This window comes from Mustela erminea, chromosome 14 (assembly GCF_009829155.1).
Source record: "Mustela erminea isolate mMusErm1 chromosome 14, mMusErm1.Pri, whole genome shotgun sequence".
Classification (NCBI taxonomy): Eukaryota; Metazoa; Chordata; class Mammalia; order Carnivora; family Mustelidae; genus Mustela; species Mustela erminea.
Genome location: NC_045627.1, coordinates 5,196,044 through 5,213,061, shown reverse-complemented (window position 1 = coordinate 5,213,061; position 17,018 = coordinate 5,196,044). Strand labels below are relative to the sequence as shown.

The 17,018-nt window shown below is 48.8% G+C and overlaps 1 protein-coding gene across 2 annotated transcripts in view; it reads left to right on the top strand.

Moving 5' to 3' along the window:
- PCNX2 (pecanex 2) overlaps positions 1-17,018 on the top strand; it is a 288,644-nt gene that overhangs the window by 261,277 nt on the left and 10,349 nt on the right. For both annotated transcript variants that reach the window (XM_032312937.1, XM_032312936.1), the window contains exons 27-31: positions 221-454; positions 1,169-1,281; positions 15,229-15,373; positions 15,895-16,125; positions 16,638-16,912. In XM_032312937.1, the coding sequence (XP_032168828.1) occupies positions 221-454; positions 1,169-1,281; positions 15,229-15,373; positions 15,895-16,125; positions 16,638-16,912 (998 nt within the window). The remainder of the gene's footprint in view (positions 1-220; positions 455-1,168; positions 1,282-15,228; positions 15,374-15,894; positions 16,126-16,637; positions 16,913-17,018) is intronic.

Sequence of the window (17,018 nt, the reverse complement as noted above, 5' to 3'; positions counted from 1 at the left end):
CCTCTCCCTCTGCCCCTCCCCCCACTCATCCTTGCTCGCGCGCTCTCTCTCTCTCTCAAATAAATGAATTAAAAAATCTTTACAAAAAACCTAGCAGGAAACACAGTGACACCACATGTCAATCTCTGATACTGACTGACTTTATGAGATATAATAAGTAAAAAGTCATTCTGTCTTTAGAACGGCTAGAAGGGCTCATAATCTTGCTTTCTCTCTGCAGAGCATAATCTACTATATGGTAACATCCCCCAAACTTCTCTCCTGGATCAAAAACGAATCCCTTCTGAAGTCCTTGCAGCCTTTTGCCAAGTGGCATTACATTGAGCGTGACCTTGCCATGTTCAACATTAACGTCGATGATGACTACGTCCCGTGTCTCCAGGGGATAACCCGTGCCAGCTACTGCAACGTTTATCTAGAATGGATTCAGTACTGTGCACGGAAGAGACAGGAGGTGGGTCAGGGAAGCGGGGCTGGAGGCATTGGGTTAAATTTGAAACACGAGGAACATTTTATAGAGTCCATTCCTGCTTAGGCTGTATGGTAGACAATGACCAAACAGAGCAGCGAGAACATTGGTGTTTGGATAAGTGTTTATTTAACACGTAAGCAGAATTTTAAAGGAAGAATCCATATACCCTGTCTCCAGCAAAGGAGCCTTAAAAGGTATGTTTCCCTCTATGCTGTGCTCAGGGTTAGTGCAATTTTAAGCCTTTGGCATAGCTTTGAAGCTCTGGAAACCTCTTTGTGTAGAGCTGCTTTTTGAGATTTCCATATAAAAAGGATTATCTGTACCAAAATGCGGGGTATTGAATCGTGGACTGGGGAACCAATCTGTTTAGCAATCAAGATGGTCCAACACTCCCACAGTTGGGTCTCAGGGCATTATTGCTCCCTGCGCTGAGGACACTTGGAGATGAACACAGCCTCTTAGGAATGAAACCAAGGACAATGACAGCTTCTCAAAAGTAGCTCCCTCATTTCAATTTTTTCCCTCTCCAACCACAAGAGAGAGTGTTTCAGGAATCGGAGAGTTCCCCCATCCCTGGGTCACGCTACGGGACCAAGTGACCCCAATGGCTGACTTACAAAGCCCCCCGAGATATGACTCTGTGTCGCTGTGTGATGGAATCCCTGGGAAAGTTGAATTAACATCTTGCTCTTCCAGCCCTCCAAGAACCTGGACAGTGATGAGGACTCTGCTTTAGTGACCCTGTCCTTTGCCCTGTGCATCCTGGGGAGGAGAGCTCTGGGAACGGCCGCCCACAACATGGCTCTCAGGTATGTGAGAAAACCATTGGTACAGGAACCAAGATTTTGTTTTTTTGTCAGTTGTTTTCTTTATTTTAAATTTGGACTGTTTATGTAGTTAGTTCTTGCCATAATAAATTGTGCTGGACCCATAAGGAGGCTTTGTGACCATTGGGAGCTCTACATTTGGAAATAGCATGAATACAGAACAGCTAAATCCCTGGGATTCTAGGCACAGGAACTTCTGTGTCACAAGGGTCCTGGTGGGTTTGCTGGAAAGATGAAATGAAACCATTTATTAGAACTACCTAGCCTGGTCTCTGGCAAAATAAAGGTCTGTTCCCAGGGCTCCTGGGTGGCTCCGTCGGTTGAGCATCCAACTCTTGCTTTTGGCTCAGGTTGTGATCTCAGGGTCATGAGATCGAGCCCCGCACTGGGCTCTATACTCAGCATGGAGTCTGCTGGAGATGGTCTCTCTCTCTCCCTCTGCCTCCCCCATCCCCAAGCTTGCACTCACATACCCTCTCTCTCTCAAATAAACAAATCTTAAAAAAATAAAGGTTCGTTCCCTTTTCGTGTTTTTCCACACAAAAGAAAAGCAGCACATCTGTACTCTGTTCTAGACTACCCTTCCTTGTCTCTGTGGGACTTTGATTAATTGGATGTCCCTTTGGCTGGTTTTTCAAGCTCTCTTTCTACCCAGATCTTCCTGTCCTGTATGTACATAGCTCAAGTTTCTCTCCTTTTTCAAACAGTTGAGCTATAATTGACCTATAACTTTGTATTACTTTCATAATGATTCAGTATGTGTATATATTACAAAATGATCCCCTCGATAAGTCTAGTTAATGTGCATCCCCATATGTATTTTTATTATGTTACAAACCTTTTATCTTGTGGTGGAATTTTTAGGATCTACTCTCTTAGCACCTTGCAAGTATGCAATACAGTATCGTTAACTAGTCACGTGTCTTACGTTATATCCCATGACTTACTTATCTATGACTGGAAGTTGGTGACTTTTGTCCCCTCACCCATTTCGTATGTCCCCCACCCCCACCCCAGCACCCACCAGTCTGTTCTTTGTATCTATGAGCTTGGTTTTTCAGATTTTATGTATGTAAGATCATACGGTATTTGCTTTCCTCTGACTGACTTCACTTAGCATAATGCCCTCAAGGTCCATCCATGTTGTCACAAATGGTAGGATTTCCTCCTTCTTATGGATGAATAATATTTTCAAGTTTCTCTTCTTAAAGAACAAAAACAAGGTTAAATTCTCTCCTGCCTTTTTCACCCTTCACCCTCTGTCACCCGGTCTTCTCTTGCATTCACGCACAAGCTCCAGAACTTTCTGTCATCAATGACACTGAACTCTGTGGCCCCCACCACCCCACTGCCACTTGACCTTCCACTCCTGCTACACCCGTGAAGTGGCTATTGTGAGATGAGGTTCTCATCCCCCAATCACTGGACATTTCAGACTTCTCCTTTGGCACTTAGCACCAGGGGCCAAGTGTTCTAGATTCCTCTTGTCTGTCAGGATCACCTGGATGGCTGCACATTAACATCTCCTGGGGGGAACTTCTAAATATTTAAATACTAGCCCATGCCCTCCCCTAGTCCAGACCAGTGACATTAGAACCCTGCAGGGGTGGGGCAAGCATGAGGATTACCCACTCCCCCAAGTGATGTCAGTGTGTGGCCAAGGCTGAGCATCACAGAGACCCGGGGAGCTCGAAATCAGTTCCACGTAGGCTCCCTTCACTGGTTTCTCGTCTGCTTTGTACTTTCTTCAGGATTTCTGTATCATGTCCTTGACACCAGGCCCTTTGGGACTCAACTGAAGTGCCCATTGTTAGGCTGGATTATAAGCTTCTGAAGGGCAGAACCCCCTCATGTTTTGGCTTAACAACCTTCGCAAGCCCTGGGCATCAGATCAGTGAGCCTGGGCAGCCTCGCTGACCCTTCCCCAGGGTGGGTGGCGGGCTTCAGCCACTGCTGGTCGTGCATCCGTCAGGGGTGCAGTGGTGTGGCTGGCATGTCTCCTCCTTTCTCCCTCGAGGCCGTGGCCTTGAGGGCCTCTGAGGAGAACGTCAGCACCTAGGACGTCAGAACGTGTGACTCTTTCATTGCCCACATGTCCGAATTTTCTGATTTTCTTCAAGGTGAGAAATGCTCAGTGACTTACCCATGTGAGTGCTCAGTGAAGCCCTGTCCTAGGAAGTACCCCAGGGAGGAGCTCACCGGCTTCTCCCGCCACACTCAGCCTCCAGCAAGGCCCCGGCGGTGCCCTCTGTGGTCCATCGCCCAGGGCCTCATTTGATGATGGGAAGCCCAGCAGGAGGCTCCGGGGCAGGCTTTGCAGAAACAGGATCATGTGGTTGCAGCAGGAGCCCCTTATGAAACTGTAGGGAGGAACTGTAAGGAGGGAACGCGTTTGGGGAAGGGTTTTGGAGGATTCTGGAATCTTCCGAAGACTTCTGGAGTCTTCAGATAGTCCTAGCATCCAGGCAGGTGGTGTTTTTTTTGATCCATCTGAAGCTGGTTTAAAAAAAAAAAAATCCCAAATTTTCTGTACAAATTGCAGATAAGATGCTTTGAGGATTTGTTCTTTCAGTTCCCACCTGAGCACCATTTGCAAAGACTTCTTCTCTCTTGCTCCTTGAGGAACTTGTTCCATGATTCCTGATCGGAGGGTTTCTTGCCAGGTCAGCTTTATTTGTTTTTTTCTTGATTAAGCACCAGGCTCACCAGCTGCTTTTTTAAACCTCACGTTGATGGGATTTTCTTTGTCTCAAACAGTTTCTCATACTTTATGTCACCTCTGCTCGTTCCAAACATAGTGATGAGATAAATCTGGGAATAATATTCTCGGTGCTCTGGGGAAATCTCTGATTATCTGGGACTGATTCCCTTTACTGAGCGGTCCCACAGCACAGCAAAGTCTGACAGCGCGCTTCCATGTCAGCCGTGGACTAATAAAGGTGACAGATTTCACAGACCGGCCTGGCCCAGTGGTTCCGGGGCCTGACGCCCACAGAGTTCTGACTTGGTTGTGTCATGGGGCAGGGGAGGGACGCAGTGTGACGGGAGGTGGGATGGAGCGCGATGGCACCCCCAGCTCTACTTTAGCCGAACAGCTGTGCTCTACATTTTACATGCTAGAATTCAATAAATGGTTTTGCTTGAAAAAAAAGAGAAAAAAATCCATAGTTCAGAAAACGTTTTAATGTAATTTTTATAGATACAGTTAAATGGCTTTCCAAAAAAGCTGCCCCAATTTATAGTCTAACCAAGAGTGTTTTGCCATATCCTTACTAATGCTGGAGATTCGGTCTTTAATTTTTCTAGTCTCATGGGTGAAAAATTATCTCATTCTCGTTTGAGTTTGCATTTCTATTATTAATAGTGAGGGTAAAGATCATTTTACATATTTATTGGCCACATATTTTTTTCTGTGAATTACCTGCCTATTTATGTGCATTACCCATTTTTATTAGGCTCTTACTGATTTTTAGGAGGTATTCTCATCTTATGATCTTAATATATGTTAAAAATATTTTCCATCAAGGTACACTTGTCTTCTATCTACTGCCCCTTTTAAAAAATTATAATTTCCAGATTTTGTGTCTTTCTTAGAAGTGTTTTTCTTTCAGCTCCAGGACATAAAAATAATAGCCCCTATTTCCCTCTGATAATTCTACACTTTTACTTCTTTCCACTTAATTTTTGAGTCCTATCGGGTCTTGGGATTTGATTATAATCTACTTATTAGGTAATTACCTACGTTGTTATATTTTCATGGAGTCTAGCAGAGGACACGAGACACACGGGTCAGAGACAAAGGACTTTATTTCTCATAAACAAGGGCAGCATAAGATTCAGAGTGTTTGGTTCTCTTCCCCTGGCCCCTAAGACCCAGAGAGCACCATTTTCCATGTCAGGAGAAGAGCACTTAGCTCAAGGAACCAGCCATTTTGTAGCAGAAAGAGATGCCATTTCATCCCTCAAGGATTCTCATTGGAAACCTGGCCCTGGGCAATGGCCTGGATCTTGCATTCTGGGCAAAGCAGTAGGATCTGTTGGAGAAGGAGCCCACTAGACTACCAGCTCCTAACAAATCAAGTAGAATGTATTTTCATACATGATGGGAGATAGGGATCCATTTTTTTCCCCCCAAGAGGATAGCTAATAGTCCAATACCATTTGCTAAGTAGCTCATTAGTGATTCAGTCAGTGAGTTAAAAACACCACTCATTTGAAATACCACTTTTGCCATAGTCTATATTCCCATTCATAGGGGTACACTTCTGGATTTACAGGTCTGTTGAAGTGATCAATCTGTCTGTCTTATAACAATAACATACTGTTTGGTTTCCTAGAGTGAGAATGTCATTTTGATATCTGAGAAGTCTAGTCCCCCTGTTTTTGCTTTTTCCTTGTTGTTTTGTGGTGGGACCCCTTCTTGCTCATGTTCTCCTCAGATGAAATTTAGAGTCACATTTTATAAAAAGCTCTGTTGGCTTTTTGATTGAGACTGTATTGAATTTGCTGCTTGAGAAAACACAAATGTCATTCAGTGACACGGTGCATCTTTGAGATCATTCCATTTATTTAATGTCATTCAGTAAACTTTTACCATTTTTTTTGAGATTTTTCATCTCTGAATGGGTTATTTCTAGATATTTTGTAGGTTTATTTTAATTGGACATAGAATTTTTCTTTCCTGTCACATTTTTAGTTGGTTACTGCTGGCATATGGGAAGGTGATTTCTTTTATTATTTGCTCTCATTTGGGACATGCCTATGAACTCTGTTATAAACATGATATTATAATTAATTCTCTTTGATTTTCTGGTTGGAAGACATATCAGCAAATAATGATGGTTATGGCTTTTTTTTCTCCCCGATATTTATCTTCAGTTCTTTTTCTTCTTACTTAGGCTATGACCTCCAGGGCAGTGTTGGAAATGGGCATCTGTGTTTGTTTCCTATTACTTCGGGAACTAATTACTGCAGACTTGGTGTGTTAAAGCAACATAAATTAATTATCTTAGAGTTTAGGAGGTCAGAAGTCCAAAGTGGGGTTTACTAGGCTAACACCAGGGTTATCTGTTGGGCAGCGTTCCTTCTAGAGGCTCTGAGGAAGGGCCCATGCCCTGTCCTCATGGCTGCCTCTTATTCCATCTTTCCAGCCAGCAGGACAACATGTTCTGATTTCTGTCTGACTCAAACTCGACTTCTTCTGCTTCCTTCGTTCCCTCACGAGGATCCTTACGAGTACATTGGGTCTGCCAGATTGTCCTGGACAATCTCCCCATCTCAAAATTCTTAATCACATCTGAAAAATTCCTTCTGCTATTTAGGGTAATATGATCACAGGTTCCAGGAATTAGGATATGGACACCTTTGGGACCCCTTATTCTGCTACCACAGCATCCTTGCCTTAATCCATGTATTACAGGGAATAAGCGTAACACTTTAGCATTAAAAAGTAAGGTTTATTTTAGGTTTGTAATAGACATTTTATCAAGTTGGGGGGTTTCCTCCCATTTCTAGCTCACTAAATGAAACTTTTATCAGGAAAGGATGTTAAATTATTTTTAAATGTGGGAGCATAGATTCAAATGATATTCTTCTCCTTAAATCTACTAATGTAATGACTTACATTAATAGGGTTCTTCATTGCTGAAATAGCCTTACAATTCTGAGATATCCTCTATTTGGTCATGTTATATTATTCTTTTTATACAGTGATGAATTCAACTTGCTAATTTTTTTTGAATGGGGGAGGGGTAGGAGTGCAGAGGGAGAGAGAGAATCTTAAGCAGGCTCCCACACCTAGCACAGAGCCCATTGTGGGGTTTGATCTCACCACCACAAGATCATGACGTGAGCTGAAATCAAGAGTCAAGATTCTTAACCGACTGAACCACCCAGGTGCCCCACAAATTGCTAATATTTTATTTAGTGTAGTTACTTCTGTGTTCAAAGGATGTGTGGCCTGTGACCTCTGGGTGTGTGCGCATGTGTGCAATCTACCATTATGTCATTTTAAGATCAGGAATATGCCCTTAGCTGTACTTGATGAAGCCTCACAGGTCATTCTCACATATTTAATGTTAAAGAGTTAACAGAGGATTTTCAAACTCTGACTCCCCAGAGGGGTCTTACACAGCAGCTTAGCATAAGTCATAGGCCCTGCTTTATTTGATGGATTTGTTGGCGAAGTATTGTTGACCTTACAACCAGGAACACAGCACGTTGGAAATCCTCAAGAAATAAAAACGTGTACATGCAAAACTAGAAAGAGTAAATTGAGAATCAATTAAAACAATATGCTGAATGCAAGCTAGCCAGGAGCATAAGCATATTATAATGTCTTAACATAAAATATCGATGTGTTTTGGAGACAGAATGGATTAATATGGATGTCCCAAGCAAATACCAGTAATTTTTTTGGATTTGGAGTTTAAGGCCCATTTTGTCTGGAGAACTGTGTCTGCCACTGAAGAAAGGCACACATCCATAAAGAGATGCTTTAACAGAAAGTCAAAATAGTTTCACTGACCCCAAGCTAAAAGATAGCTTGATTGTTATCTTCTTTTACACGAAAGTTGGAGAGCAGATCCTGGCCAATGTGCCATTCATAGAGATAAAGGTGAGAAGATGGCAGCATTTTATAGCAGCAACATGTTTGCTCGAAGGAGAAATCTTACTGGCTCTTGGAGTAGACTAGGGTTCCAAGAGGATGGAGAACCCCAAGGTCAACAGTCTTGAAAAACGCTAGACAAGCCAGCCATAGATGTGCTGTGCCAAGCCCCATGCAGGAGACAGGGAGCCCCGACATGTGGCTTATGGCAGTCGCTGTTGTGGTCTGAGGTCACATATGCCATTTGCCCACCCTTCTCACCCCTCAGTGGACAGAGGAAAACACACTGTTCTTCAGAATTCCAGGACATGATCTCAGTTTCTTCTCCCAAGCTTCCACTAGAGATGATGCCCAAACGAGGGCCAAACATCCTACAGGATCACCTTGCAGAACAAGATTGAGGTCCCCTTGCTTGACTGTGGTCGGAAACTCAGAAGCCAGAATCTAGGAAAGAAAGAGACAAAGTAAATACAATGCAAGATCCTGACTAAAATCAGGACCATCCAGCTCAGCTTGGAGGGTTGGAATGTATAGAAAATCTGCAAATTTATAAGTTAGAAAAAGGAGCAAGCATTTCTGGGACCTTGGGTTGTGATACTACGTGGGACGGTCTTCTTCCTTGGCCTGGTGTAGGGGTTAAACTCCATGGTCCTGGCTCCCTTCCTTCTCTGACATGGCTGGACATCTTTAGGAGACACCCAGATTCTCTGGTCCCTTATCTCAGGATTCCCCGGGCAGCTTGGTCAGAATATAGACCCCAGGCCCCCTCACAAACCACCAGCAGAGGAGCTCCAGGAACTGGGTCAGAAAATCTACTTTTGACGTTGAACAGCTGCCGTGTACCTGATCCCTGGGGTCCCTGGGCGGCCTCAAGAAGCACTTTCACTGGCTAATGGTAGTGACCCATCGACATGGAGGCTCAGGAGCACAGAGCGTTGGTGTAAAAACATCATGAGGTCAAACGCATTTTTAAAAAGCTTTTCATCAAATCTTGCCTTTTAATGATTTCTTACTTGGGAATCACGGTTTCATCATTTGTTCGGGATTCAGTTGAAACGACATCCCTGAAGGCCGCCCCCTTGCTCTCCGGTCATGAGGCGGGATTCTGCAGCATAAACATCCCTTTGTTTACACCTGGAGCTTACGCTGAAATGAGACGAAAGGTAGCAGGGAACATTTACGATGTGCTCCCTGCACACATGCAGGGGCAGTGCTCCGTGCTCGACGCGAGTTTATACACTGTCGAGGCTTGAGAGAGGATGAGGTAGGTAGTTACCGGCTGGAAGGCCCAGGGTGCGGAGGAGTGGCCGGCTCAGTGTTTCACCACAGTGGGGTCCTGCCCAGCCTCCAGAGTCCTCTCCTGACCTCTGTGCCCCCTGAACCCCATCTGTCCTGTAGGGAATCCTCAGAGCGCCCTCATCCCTGTGGCCTGTGTTCCCACCTTCCACACACCCAGGCTTCCTTCGTGGACGGCTCGTCCGTGGCGTGTACCGCTGAGAGCTGCTGAAGGTGCCTGTGGACGCACCTCCCGGCTCCCGAAGCGCGCGGCCCTCTGTGTTCAGGGATGCCTCACCCTCTGGCCTGCACCTTGCCCTGTCCTGCTGGCTGGGGCCCTCTCCGGTGGGAGCTGCTTCTGCCTGCGCTCTCAAGTCTCCCGCTCTCTTGAACTTGACTTCTGCATTTTTCAGGATTCAGGCATGGGTCCCAGGGAGCAGATGAATGCCGGACACCAGGGTGGATTGGCTCCCTCCCCCGTACCGAGATGTGTCCTTTGTCCTCAAACCACACGTGTGCGTCCACCCAGTCCCTGACGTAAGGAGATCTTCGCTGGCCGCTCACCCAGCCTTCACATCTCCCTGGACAGGCTCCATTTTAAGGATGAACACAGAAAGAAAGAGATGATAATGAGGTTGAGGGACTTGCCAATATCAACAAGTATCAGAGCCAAAATTGAAGCTTGGGTTTAGGTTTCTGGCTCCCATCCCTCCAGTTCTTCTGGGCCATATGCTGCCTCGCCGTGTGGTTCCTGAACTCTGAAACCGAGTGAAGCACCTTGATCCTACCCGAGGGACTCCGTTGCTTGTTGTCAGTGTGCCCTTCAGGTGGCAGGTCGCTGGGATCCAGACCGCAGGCTGGTTTGATCCTAGAGCCGATAGACTAGCTTCCTGGGTAAAGCGTGCATGAAAGCATTCTTAATACAATATCAATTCAGGGTGCGTGCTGAGTATATACACCAAACTGAACTTTCAAAAATGACTGGCAGCTGACCTCAGGAGGATGAGATGGGGTTGACTTCAAGAGCCGGTTCTTTCTAACACAGCCTCTGGGCTGGTCGGTAAGAAGATGGCTCCAGCTGCATGCTCTCAGAACAAGGTTTCCTGGACGGGTGGGGAGCCAGAAGGCAGCCATGGCTTTGCTCCCATGTGTCTTCAGAGGGATGAGATACGAGTATTTGTTCCCACCTCGCTTACCCTCTTTCTTATCCCTTTCTGGCCGGTTTCCTTTTTTGTTTGTCTTTTTTTAAGATTTTATTTATTTGACAGAGATCACAAGTAGGCAGAGAGGTAGACAGAGAGAGAGAGAGAAGGAAGCAGGCTCCCTGCTGAGCAGAGAGCCCAATGCGGGGCTCCATCCCAGGACCCTAGAATCATGACCTGAGCCGAAGGCAGAGGCTTTAACCCACTGAGCCACCCAGGCGCCCCTGGCCTGTTTCCTCTTAAAGGAAAGGCTACAATAATACATCTCGTGCAAACACCCATGCAGATGAGTTGAGCTAATGGGATGGAAAGTGCTTAGTAATCCACAAGCCACCAGGAAGATGGAAAATTATCCGCCTCTGGCTCACTTGCTTAGAGGTGATGCTCGTCACCTGGCCTATTCTTGTTCGTTAGTGTGTGTGTTGGGGGAGGGACTCTTTAGCAGGAGAGTGTGGCCGGAGTGATGGAATTAACCACGAAACCAGGGCAGTTGTTGAATTGCACAGAGGGAGCAAAGTCCACGAAGGCATGCTGGGCTCCCGAGGTGGACGTGCTCTCGGAGCCTGGAGTCCCGACTGAGGAGGATAAGCACAGCTCCCTCTGCAGCTTTGTTACTAATCAGTAAGCACGGGGAAGCCCAGCCCGCAAGTCACACTTAATTGTTCACATATGGTCTACCAGCTCTCCTTTAATGCGATGCTCAGCGGCAGAAGGCTCTTCTGAGGCTGAGCTGTAAACACACAGTCTATGGCCTGTTTGGAAAGGAGCAAAAAAGGAACGAATCAGTCATTATTCTGGGGAGCCCACTGTGATTCCTACAGAAACTACCCACCATAAAGCTGTTTCCCCCTGAACCCTAAAATTCATTAAGCCTGGATCCAAGATTTCACTGTCCAAAACTGGAAATCTGTAACCTCCCGTGGAGCTTTTTCTCAAAAAGAGCAGGCTTCTCAGCAGAGGCCTGATAAAACTTCAGGCTGCGTGGCTCTCTGCTGTGGGGGCCAGCCCATGTTCTAACCTGCCTGACTTCACCCCACCAGGTGCCAGAGCACACCACTGCCTTTCTTCCCCCAAACCCCTGCCCTGCTTGTGAGATATGAAAAGGTCTCCAAACGTCTCCTGGGGGCCCAAATTGCCAGCAGTTGAGAACCAGTGAGAAGAGGGTACAGGTGAGGGGCAGGCTGAACCCATCAGTGATGTCAAGCAAAAGTGGGGCTTAGGGGGATGGCATAAGCAGCCTCGGGCCGGAAGGGAGCCAGGAGGACCCTTCTGTAAATAAAGAAAGCGGAGTTGCAAGAGGGTGAAAACAAACAGCCTTTGTTTCAACTGGCTGTCCTCATTCTGTCCTTGCTAGGAACGGTGATGGCGGAGGCGCTGAAATGAGCAGTACTAGTTAAAGCATAAACCTCGGGCCAGGCGCAAGCTAGCAAACTGGCAGGGGCTGGTTCTGCAAGGGACAGCCAGAGCCTCAAGCCAGAAAACAGCATTTTCTAGAGGGGCTGGGAGCAAGGGTGCTTAAGAACCAGAGAGCCCAGCCTCTCATCTATATGTATCACCAGCAGTTATGTCTTCGTTCAGAGGAAGCTGGGTCAGGATCCAGAAAGACAAGCACGGGGGAGTTCGGGCAATCAGAGAATCTGTGGAGACCCAGCTCTGTGGCTGCCGGTGTCTGTGGGGCTGCAGTCATGCCGAGGTGGTGGCCAGCACGTCTGTTGTAACGTGCACACGCACAAATGCACGCGCCGTGGAAAAGGCAAGATCATGGCTCTGGTCCTTGGCCTGGGGAGTGTGGGTGGAGGCCGGCAGGACAGGGCCCAGGGCCAAGCGGGAAGCAGTGCAGACACGCTACCTCTAACGGAGTCGGCTGGAGGGCCGGGATGCTGGTGTGTCCTCGGGTCCGGCAGCGTGCTGTTGCAGCCTGAACAATACATACCGGTCTTTTCCTTTAAAAAGTGCACTCAAGCACCAGCCGCTCATCGTGGTATTAAGAAGTAATATTTTTCTAGTGCTCTTTTTGTTGACATCTGAGCCCGCATTTAGTGCCTGGAAGCCCAGGCTTGTCTCAGCACCGTGGTATCTGGTTCTCATGTGTGGATATGCATCTTTTTTTTTTTTTTTAAGATTTTATTTATTTCTCTGACAGACAGAGATCACAAGTAGGCAGAGAGGCAGGCAGAGAGAGTGGGGGAAGCAGGCTCCCCACTGAGCAGAGAGCCCGATGCAGGGCTCGATCCCAGGACCCTGAGATCATGACCTGAGCTGAAGGCAGAGGCTTAATCCACAGAGCCACCCAGGCACCTCGTTATGCATCTTAAACACATGATTATACCTCTGTCAGGTTCCTTCTGGAACCCAGTCTTCCTTGGCCCCTACCTCATCCCGCACATCTGGACGCAGTTGCCTCTGCACTGGGGGACTGCCTGGCTGACAGCCTGTTTCACTAATATCCCAGGTCAGGTCAGGGAGGGCTGGAGGGGGAGGGGGTGGCTGTTTTGTCCCCATGAAGGCCAACCTTGATTGACTCAGATATGGTCGTCTTTCCCCATTCCAGCTGTTGGCCTGGGGGTGGGAGCTCATCTTCTCTCAGTGGAATCTTAAAAAGACAGAGCAATATGAAGCTCCAAATCAGAAACGTGCCGCAGGTGTCCCAGAGCCCGGCTCTCTGCCGCTCAGCGTCTCCTCCAGCCCATCAATTCCCTCTGCCTTCCTCGGCTTCATTCTCTTAAGGATGAGGAAACAGCTTTCTTTCAGGACGCCGTTACCTTTAAGGTGGTAGGGATGATACCGCCAGTCCAGTGGAATTCTGATTTGGGCTTTGTTTCCTACACCGAGAATTATTTCAAAAGAAGAGCATTAAGTGCGACAGCATCACTTTCTCCCCGCAAAATGACAAATAAAGTGTCTGTTGCTGGGGGACTTCCCGAGTAAGGGGAGTTTTTCCTCCTGATGAGTAAGCAGATTTTGGACACCTGCGCTGAGCACGAGAGCCTGGCACCTGGAACTCCTTGGTCGCCCTCTGGTCTGCAGAGACCCCTCTGGGTATCTGTCAAGTCCCTTAATGTTCCTTTGCCACCAAACCCGTCCTATGTCTGGAGTAGTATTTTGTCTTCCTGTGTATGCAAGAAAGATGGCATTCTGAACCTTTCCAGAACAGCTCACCCATGTTCTGCCACTTAGCTGTCCCTTCACAGTGCTCAGCCCCCATCCGATGACAGTGGCATTTTCAGACGTTTTCAGCTGACAGCTTCGCCGCTGGCATTCTCCCTCTGCAGCCCGGCCCTGCTGTCCTGTAGCTCTCTCCTAGGTGCCTCCCAGGTGGTCACTAAAGCTCACAGCCCAGGAAGTCTTTGTTCTGTGAGGGGAGAGCCCTTTGGGAAGGCTGCCTCCTGGAACTTCTTCTGGAAAGTTCTGGGCTCCGCCAGACCGCAGCACCCCGAGCCCCACCTGCCTAGACCTCAGTTGCTTCTGTTTCCCACAGTCTGCTCTGACTCAAAGCCTCGGTGTTCCTCTCCAGAGAGTTCCAGAAGGAAATTAATGATAGTGGTGCGTTTTGCCACGAAATGCTAAAATAGCAATCAGTGGAGCGATTTCCCTGCCGTGCAGGTCTAACGGGCTGCGCCGAATTGGAAGTCCTGTGCGGCGAGCCAGCTCGTTAAGTCCTCGTGAGTAGCCGTCCTATGACACTCTGCTTCTCACACGTTTTCCAGCTCATTCTGTCCCGGTTCAGCCCTATCAGGGCTGCTGCTGCTTGTACTCGCCTCCTAACTGCCGCTCAGGGATCCGAGAGGCCAGGGCTGTTGGACGGAGTCTAGCAGCAGAAATAAAGAAGAACCCTCTTCCTGTTCCCATTATACGGGATCCGTTGCCTTCCCGAACCCGGGTGCCTGACCTTCATCCCAACTGTAAAGCGTCAAGATTGTGGAGGATTTCCCTTGGGAGGACGCTCGTATTCGCGATCCTGGCGGTGCTCAATTATGTGCAGGGAATGGAGGCAGGGCAGGAAAGACCCCGGAATGTGAAAACCCAGAAAACCCTCAGTCATTCATTTTATTTTATTTTATTTTATTTTTTAAAGATTTTTTTTTTTTTTTTTTTTTTTTTTTTACCGGACAGACAGAGATCACAAGTAGGCAGAGAGGCAGGCAGAGAGAGAGGGGGAAGCAGGCTCCCTGCTGAGCAGGGAGCCTGATGCAGGGCTCCATCCCAGGACCCTGAGATCATGACCTGAGCAGAAGGCAGAGGCTTTAACCCACAGTAACCCACCCAGGTGCCCCCAGTCTTTCATTTTAAACAACCCCCCCCCATGATGCCTCTTACACAGCCGTTCACCGAAGGCTGCGGCTGGGAATCGGACGTGCTCAGAGGGTCCGGATGACCCATCTGAGATCCCACTGGGTTTCGTTTCCTTTCCACGCCGTGGTAGAATCCAGTTTGCATTACAGAGTAACGCAGCCTGCCTGGGATGCTGAGAACACCACAAGCTCTGGGCTGTCCCCAGGGGGCCCTGTCAGCTCTCCCTGCCCCCCCACCAAGGAGGGCTCCACTGGGGGTCCTGGAACAGACCCCCTGCACGTGGAGATGCGGTGACCAGGACCTGCACTGTCACTCTTGGAGCTCAGCACGAGGGGCTCCCCGTGGTACTGAGGCTGGCCATGACGCCGGGTGTCGGGAGGGTGTGGACACGGGCTGTGGCCAGGCATGGGTGGGCTCTGCCTCGGCCCACCTTTGAGAGGCATGAAGGTCATTCCTGACAGCGCAGTTGGGAGCCTCAGATCTGGCTCCGAAGGGCAGGCTTCCGAACGAGGTTCAGGGTGAGCGAATGGTAAGTCGGACTCTGCTTTGCAGCCTGGATTCCTTCCTGTATGGCCTTCACGCCCTCTTCAAAGGTGACTTCAGGATCACAGCACGAGACGAGTGGGTCTTTGCTGACATGGACCTTCTGCATAAGGTCGTCGCTCCGGCCATCAGGATGTCCCTGAAGCTTCACCAGGTAAAAAAAAAAAAAAAAAAAAAAAAATTAAAAAGATAAAAATAAATCCATTTTTTAAAAAGAAGTTTTGAAAAATCCTTTCTCAAGGGGCAAACAAGACCTTTCAGGTAGGTCCCTTTTCACGGCATGACCTATGTGAGTGGGTGTGTCACTTGGAAACTCTACACCGAGGCCACCCAGGTATCCTTGACATCAGCCAGCGGTCACTGGTCCTCGAGAGTGGCTAGGAGGCGGTGATACTCCGCTAGGGCAGAAAAGGAACTGGCCAGAGAAAATGACCTCTCGGGTGCCTGAGCCCAAGCCACAAAGCTGTTTTCCTGGGCACGTTCTCCTGCCGCTCGGGATGCGGGAGGAGAGTGGGAAGACAGTCCACACAGACGTGGGCTTGGCTCTTGGGGTCATCAGCTGGTCGCTGTCTGGACACTCACCTCCGCTGCAACCCCTGCCCCCCCGACACGACACGTCATGACAGTCAGCTCTCTGGTCCGCACTGAGCCCGCAGTCAGACTTCTTTCCCCCAGGACCAGTTCACCTGCCCTGACGAGTATGAAGACCCAGGGGCCCTCTATGAGGCCATCCAATCCTTTGAGAAGAAAGTCGTGATCTGCCACGAGGGTGACCCGGCCTGGAGGGGCGCCGTGCTGTCCAACAAGGAGGAGCTGCTCACCCTGCGGCACGTGGTGGACGAGGGCACGGACGAGTACAAGGTCATCATGCTGCACAGGGGCTTCCTGAGCTTCAAGGTCATCAAGGTACAGTGGCCCCACCTGCCGGTTGGCACTGGTGCTCGCGTCCCTGCACTGGCCTCTCGTGCAGGAACATGGTCTTAGAGGAGCAGCGGTGGGCCAGGAAGCCAGGGTCACTCATGGGGTTTGGGCAGAAGTCCTGGCAGACGCCTATGTAGATGAGTGTCAGGATCTGGCTTACTTGTAAACACCTTCTAGTTCTCCAAACTTTCAGATCTCTAGTAGCCTAGTCCTGGACCCGCAGGCTTTCTATCCAGTATTTCTTCTCTTTGTATCACTTCCAAGCGCTGGACCGAAACAAAAGCTTTCTCTCCACCCCATTTCCCCATGGAAGTGGGGGGACCCGCATCTTCTAGGACCGCTCCTCCGGCCTGACCGTGCAAATAGCTTCGGGCCCGAGCGGTGTGGTCCCCGATGTTCTGGCCCGCAGCCCTGCTCACGGTCTGGAGCGTAAAACCAGCGGACTGAAAACTCGCGCTGTCATCCACTCTCCTCCCTGTTCCTTCCCCAACCCGCAGGTTAACAAAGAGTGTGTCCGCGGCCTCTGGGCCGGACAGCAGCAAGAGCTCATATTCCTTCGGAACCGCAACCCGGAGCGTGGAAGCATCCAGAACAACAAGCAGGTCCTCCGAAATTTGATCAATTCCTCCTGCGACCAGCCTCTGGGGTACCCCATGTACGTGTCCCCACTTACCACGTCCTACCTCGGGACCCACAGGCAGCTGCAGAGTGTCTGGAGTGGCCCGGTCCCTCTGGACAGCATCAGGACGTGGTTCCTGACCAAGTGGCTAAGGTAGGTCTTTCCCACCCAGACCTTCATCCAGATGCTGGGGAGGGGGTCCCGGGGGGGTTGTGGTATGGAGAGCTCCCCGACGTCTGGTTAGAGTTTCACTGTTGAC